Genomic DNA, 7522 nt, shown 5'->3' on the forward strand with positions numbered 1-7522 from the left:
ACCCCAAATCTATACATCTCAATGAAACTCTAAACTATAAATAACCACTAGAAAGGAAGCTGTAGAGCTTCACATTGGGTTTTAAGCTTGCAGTGTAGAATATTTCCTAAGTATACACCTTGACAGAAATATAACTAGAAAATAATTAGCTATATATCATCTTTCATAACTCCTGTTTATTTCCTCTGTTCAGTCCTTCCTTAACCCATTATTCCTTTAAATTTTGTGATCTAAATATCAAACAGTTATGTATGAATATAAATGACATAACATATATCATATGTTTAACATCAAATTTTAATTATCAATTATCCTGCTGCTGGGCAGTGGCTTTTACTCTAGTTTTTTTTTGCAATAAATAATAAAGAATTGGGAAATGAATTTTTTATATACATTCTGCTAATACAGTACTTTTTCAGTATATTCATTGTGGTGAGTTCTATTCTTATCAGTGCAAAACTCAATACATAAATAATTTAAGTCATTTAATATTTTGAATATGTTCTAAAATGTTGCAAAGTTATTTTCTTCTCCAAATTATAGGTGTGTGTGTGTGTGTGTGTGTGTGTGTGTTCACACACATGTATGTGACTAACTGCTTCTGGTAAACCAGTAATCTCTTGCTTTAACCTGAAGTATGAAGTTTTACACTGCATTTATATGGTACTATTAACTTATCTCAAAACAAATTTTAAATGAGCATCCTGGAAAGGTATTTTGGTGGTTAGGAATAAACACTATCCTTTTAAAGAGAAGACTCAGGTTCAATTCCTAGTATGCACAAGGTGGTTAACCAACATCTATAACACCATTCCAAGGCTCTGATAACCTCACTTGCCTTCTGTGGTCAAAAGACATACACAAAATGTGACAACATTCACATTGGCAATAAATATATCCATATGCATAAAATAAATATTAAAAATATTTTAAATAATAATACAATGTAGTCTACAATTTAATACAAACACTTATTGAGCTCCAATCCTTCTCAAGACAATAGCCTAAGTGTTTTAAATAAAACATGTTTTTTTTTTTTAATTCTTGAAAAATTTTCTAGAGAAGAAATTATTGATATTGTCTTAAAGAAGAGAAGGACACATAAGAGGGTAACTAGTGCTTTAGTTATCTTTTTGGGATAAACATTTCTGAGGGTGGACAATATACTGGAAGGAGAAAGAATATTTTCTTCAACTACACTTAAAACAAAAGATTTCTTAGAAGTATCACAAGTCAAGGGCTGAAAAGATAGCTTGTAATAAATTAGTATCTCTTTATGTTCCTGCAGAGGACTTGGGTGCAGTTGTCTGCATACTCATGGTTCCTCAGAACCATCTCTAATTCCAGTTCCTGGATATCTATTGCCCTCTTCTGGATTCAATGGCTACTGCTCTCCCTCCTCTTCCTCCCCACCCTAGCCCAGATAGACAGACAAAATTTACATTCATAAAATAAATACAAGTAAATTTTTAGAAATCATAAAAGTCAAACCTTGAACCGGAAACGATTACGGGTCTGACTCTGAGTTGTGAGGAGGACGCTTTTAATGTCTTCTCCAAATAGAGTGGGAGAAGGGATTCTGTTCAGTGTGGCTTTAAGTCCTTAGACAAAGGAAAAGTGCAGACACTTAAAATAGTTTGAATATTGACAATTATTAATAATTTATTTCATATTAATAATTTTATTATACTGCTACAAATGACTTTTTGTTTTTATTTTACATGAGGCAACGCTGAAAAAAAATCTTCAATACATTGTTTAAAAGTTTTGATGTGTGTACTTATTGAAGATACTCTTTTCAAAGAACATCTTAAAATAGACTCTTTCCACTTAGAACATGTATTGGGCTATCATGGTGGGGAAACTCCTTACCAGTATTTTCATTCGTGACTGACTCAGCATTATAACCATGGTTATCTGCAAAGAAGCACCAAGGAATGGCAGTGTTGTTCCATGGACGCCAGCAACAGCCACGCTCTTCACATTTTGCCTGGAAAAATATTTTTAAACAAACAAACAAACAAAAAATGTAATTGGCAATGCAATCGGATGTACTCAGTCTGTTTTCTTACCATTAATACTCTAAACACACACATTTTAAGAACTTTTGCCCTCTCGATAATTACGTTTTTCTTTTTTCCCTTTTCGTCATGGTAACAAGAAGATTTTGATTCAGGTGAGGTTACATAACTCAATATCTAGATTTAATTCAATCACATATAACTTTTGTAGCAATGACTAGGGCTTATTAAAAGTAAGAGATTGTCAACTCCAGAAAACTGTTTAACCACTTAAGCACAGTCTCCATCCAGAGTTTTATAACAGGTTTTCCAAAAAAAGTATTAGCTGAACATTTTAATAATTGAGTTATTTTAAGTAGTCATAACAAATTACCATACTTTAATAAATATTAGAATATAAATATTGATTACACAGTAATTTTACTAGCTACATGAAAAAATTCACAAAAATTGGAAGTCATAAATGCATTCTTAACATGTTGAATAACATGGTGATCTGTCTATTAGCAGTGTAATTAAATATCTATATAATAAAAGCTTTAATTATGACATACTTATTGGTACAAAGTTTTCATAACTATTTTTGTGAAAACAAATTTTAAATTGTATGTGTTAGTCAACCAAATGTATACATTAAACTGTCTTCACATCACAGTAAAATAGCTTTATTTACAGAAGCATACAAATACATACATTGCAAACAACAGTGCTAAAGGATCAGTTAATATCTTTTATAGTATCAGGTATGAGAAGTCTTTATTTAGACAGTTTTATCCCTAGTTATGTAACCTATCAAAAGGTCCCCAAAAACACAAAATCCTACTATAAAATAATAGGATTTATTGCAGTCTTTCTATAACATTTTGTTTTGACATAGTTCAAGCACAAAAGTAGAACCAGACATAGGTGTACTAATCCAAGCAGGTGTATGAGTCTATATAAAAAACAATATTTTATAGGATTAGACTAAAACTATTAGCTTTAAAGGTAATAAGAATTTATTTTAGTTTATCTTTTAGAATGTAATGGTTTTTTGTTCATTTAGCTGTTCCTCCTATTACTTACAATTTTAAGAGTTTGTCAGTATTTTTATTTCTCTGATTTCATATTTCTTTCTGATTTGCTTAAATGACAGAAAATTAAGGCACACTCAATCTATTAATGGACATAATTTCAGTAAACACCCATAAATAAAATTGCAAAAATAACCCTCAATACTTATTTTATTATGTGGCATGAATATATATGTGTATTACAATTAGAATACTCATTTATACTTATATGTGTGTTAAGTTGAATCAGTGGTGTAACTTTTTCTCTTCAAGCTAAAATAATGAAGGAAGGATTCTTCTTCTCTCCCCATATTACTTTATTTGATAATAGGAACCTTAAGAAAGGATAGGGGCTACAATAAAGTCATAGCATAGACCCTCATTCAACTCATTCAAGACTACTGATTTCATTACAAAAAGAACTTCTTCCTTCTGGTCTACATACTGAAAAAATTTTCTGTGAGAGTAGCAAGAAGAACCATCTACAACATCAGTAGAAAAGTTCTCTCTAAATAAACCCATGGAGAGGCAGAACTCTCACTCCCAATCAAGTGTCTTTTCACCATACAAAGAAAGCTACAAAGTGTCAAAATAAAGAGAGCAAGTAACAATGTGGTGCCTTAATTCAATTTGATACATCTACCAACCCTACACTTAAGGCTCATTATGAACAGGATCTCTCTACTGTGGCACCCACACAAAAGCTGAACAATAATGCCAGCACTGGATAGACCAGTGTGAATGGAGCAACCTCACAAAATCCCACTCCTAGATGAAGAGTTACAGCTAATCAATGACTTCTGGGAGATGGAAAATGAATCTTCCTCAAGGATAAGCCATCTAGATGGTTATTCAATACCAAGTGAGCAGCTCTGAAAAGATACCCAGGCAAACAACAACAAATGGACTTAGGAAGCTGTATTTATTCATTTATATAAGTGTATGTAACAATAATAATTAAAGATAAAAAGAGGCCATGAATGTGAAGGGGATAGAGGATGGAAGTTGCTGGAAAAAAAAACAAAGGGAGGAGTGGGAATGATATAAATAAACATATATACTTAACAAATTCCAAGTCCTCACTAAAAAATCGGTGAAAATGTCTGTTTTTGTCTCAGACATCTAGCTTTCAGAGCTATGGAAAATAAATGCAGAAGCTAGAAAATGTAAGATATTTGCTATTGCAACCTATGCTAACTAAAACAGTTTCAGTAAGAATTTAGCTGTTTATTACAATATCATTTTGACTCTTCCATACTTTGTTATTATTGAACTTTTACATATGCATGCCTTCTATATACAATCTGTAGCATATTTTATATTTAAATATTTTATCAATCATGATGAATCTTTGAATATATAAAATGCAAGAGAACTTTTATAATTAATAAAAGTTATGGAAATTAACTGAAAATAATAATTTTGACTAATTTAATCTTAAATGCCTTGTTTGGGGAAATAATATTTATTCAATAGATAATTTCATATTTACAGTTGTATATACATTGTTAATAAGTTATTGATTTTGCTTATCACTGAAAAAAATGGAAAGTTAATGGTTTAAGTATCTTGAAGATTTGATAAGCTACTACTGAGAAAGTATTATGGAAAATACATATAAAAATCCATGAAGCATAATTTGAATAAACGTTCCCTTTATAGTGTATATTTAGGCCATGTTCCTGATTTCTGGGACTTTTTAGTTTTATTCATTCAGCATTTATTTATCAATTTTCTGTAATAAAAATATTTTTGAATATTATCTAATTAAAACCATTTTAAGACACTGGTTAATGACTAAGACCTATTGAACTTATAGAACATGAGCTAAGATCAAACTTTGTACCCACTTGCAGAAATCTTTTGACCTATTCATTTTACCTTGATAAACTCTTTGAATTTCCAGTTAAGTGAGAGTACATTTAATAACAGAATCTCATTTAAATCATCTTGACTAATTTTTTATCTGAGTATCAAGAAACCCTTTTCTGTTCCTGTATTCTTCAAATTTGACTATCTTTCCTATCCTTGGAATCAAATCCAGACTGTGAAATGCTATGTATGCACTCTACCACAAAGATGCATTGCAGATATGTATGTATACTCTTGGATCATTTAACCAGGCTAGCCCCAGACTTCTCTAGTAGCAAGAATTACAGGCATTCAGCATGATGTTGGGCTCACTGTGTCTTTTTGAATGACAAATGTCTTCTTGAATGACAAATGTAAATATATTGGTTGAATTAGAATGTTTACTTCATGAGTTTAGTTTATTTCTATTCTCATGAATATTGAAAAAGAAAATATTTTTCATCAACTTAATAGATTGAATTAAGAATAAAGACCTAGGATGACAAAGCCAAATCACTGCCTGTGTATAAATCACTTTCCTAGAAGAGCCATGTTTTTTTCTAAAAGGATTCAGTACTAATCTTCCATCATTTCTCGAAAATAACAGTGATAAGAATACCTACTTTTCTCAGTGTATAACAGTAAGCACTGATTTATGTCATTCCTTCATCAATTGATAAAAGAAGTTATTATTGTAAGTTTACTGGTAAATACTTCATTGTTTTGTATAATTACTGATAAGTTAGAACATGCTATGCAACTTATGATGCATAAAAGAACTGGCAAATCGTTCATTATGTCACGTGACAGCAAGGGTGGAATTGAGATTTAAACACAAATAATATAGAACTTGTGAAATATCAACATAAAACACATACATTCATTGACTTTTATTTTCACAGTTTTATGAATTAAAAAGTCTGAGTCAACGTATGGTTACATGAATCCAACAAGTTTCTCCACTTATTTTCATATAATGAAATATAATTACATTTAGAAAAGTGAATCATATATACTTTTCTAGAAATTCTTCTGAAGACTCCCCACTACAAATAGTGTAATTTAAACCATGCAAGTGTTACATAAGGTCCTGAACATTAAGGAGTAAAGAGGGGAAATAACACTTTCAGGAAGGCATGGTCAGCTTGTTATATAGCTTGTTGAGTATGGATGGAAAGTAACCTCTTAATTTGAAATAACCAAACAAATTAAAAGGAGGTTCATTAACATCAGTTCTGTCACAAATTTATACAGAAGAGGAATAGGAGCATAACTGAAGGTTATCTTCAAATCTTTAACGATATACAGTCATTCTATATTGAGTAGATATCTTCATATAAGGCTGATTATATTTCTAAAATCATCCAGAGGATTTTTGGCAGACCTTTGTTGGATGTTGTTCTGGAATGCAGTTTATTCTCTCATTAATAGGTTCACCTTGTTCAGGCGGACACTTTCCTGGACTAGGGGCTGAAGTTGGACTTGTTATTTCTGGAAGAAGAAAATATAAAAACCATTTTCATTAAGTAATGAATACTTGGTTTAACAAATGAGTTATTTTCTTTTATAATTAAAGCAAAATCAATTTGTGATTCCCCCCAAATCAAGCCTCAGTCACTATAATAATAAGGATAAATAACATTTTAAAATACTATGTATAATCTGACTTAGAAAAGAGGAATGCTGACTTTAGAGCTGTCAACAACTGGAAGAAAGTATAAAACGGATAGGATCCGCAACTGGTGTTTGACACAAGTGCAACAGTTAACATCCTTTTCAGTCCTTATTTGGCAAAAGAAAATGATAAAGAGAGAGTTCAGAGGTCCACAATATGCAGAGACTCTGATAAGAATAGACAAAGATCACTAGGAACCTGAAGCCTTAACTTGCATTTCTTGTAGTTTTTCATGTATTCTCTATCTCACTAGTCATAACAAGGATAAAAATAACATTGACTACACCATCCATGGACTGTTCATATTTCTGAAAACCAAAGCAGAAACCTCAAGGGTGTCAGAGAGAGGGGAGAAGGAAGAGAGAGGAAAGAAGAAAGAAAGGGAGAGGGAGAGGGAAAGAGGGAGAGCACGCAGTGGCAATTCATTTAAGTTATTTTAACACTTCACCTTTTTCCCTCACATTCCTTTATTTAAAATAATGTATAGAGGGAAGTCCACCATTGTCAAAGTGCACAAAATCTTTAACGTGGTGGCTTTTTATTGAAAACATGAGACTTCAGTGGACAGAGAAATGTCACAATTTTGGAACTTACTCCAAGTTCTTCACATTTCATGTGAAATCGCAGACTTTCTCTAACAAATAGTTTTAATTTCATTTATTTATTCATTAGGCACTCTGGTGAAGGGCTTGCTTTGGTGCTGTAGCACGGTTTAGGAAGTAAGAGAACAACTTTCAACTTGTGGGAGTTAGTTTACTACTTCCCTCTAAAGACACTAATAAAATTTTAAACCCACAGCTACTGTGGAATGACGTTCCCCTGACTTCACTCCACTGCTTAAAGCAGACAGTCCCTTGGTCTTGCAAACTTTATATGACCCAGCACAAGGGAAGTCCTGGGCCAAGTAGTGGGAGTGGGTGGGT

The 7522-nt window shown here is 31.8% G+C and overlaps 1 protein-coding gene across 1 annotated transcript in view; it reads right to left on the bottom strand.

Moving 5' to 3' along the window:
- Si (sucrase-isomaltase) overlaps positions 1 to 7522 on the bottom strand; it is a 69000-nt gene that overhangs the window by 60196 nt on the left and 1282 nt on the right. Inside the window, exons 3-5 of the mRNA XM_021196304.1 lie at positions 6309 to 6415; positions 1873 to 1990; positions 1492 to 1601 (exon numbers count right to left, since the gene is read on the bottom strand). Of these exons, the coding sequence (XP_021051963.1) occupies positions 1492 to 1601; positions 1873 to 1990; positions 6309 to 6415 (335 nt within the window). The remainder of the gene's footprint in view (positions 1 to 1491; positions 1602 to 1872; positions 1991 to 6308; positions 6416 to 7522) is intronic.

This window comes from Mus pahari, chromosome 4 (genome assembly GCF_900095145.1).
Source record: "Mus pahari chromosome 4, PAHARI_EIJ_v1.1, whole genome shotgun sequence".
Classification (NCBI taxonomy): domain Eukaryota; kingdom Metazoa; phylum Chordata; class Mammalia; order Rodentia; family Muridae; genus Mus; species Mus pahari.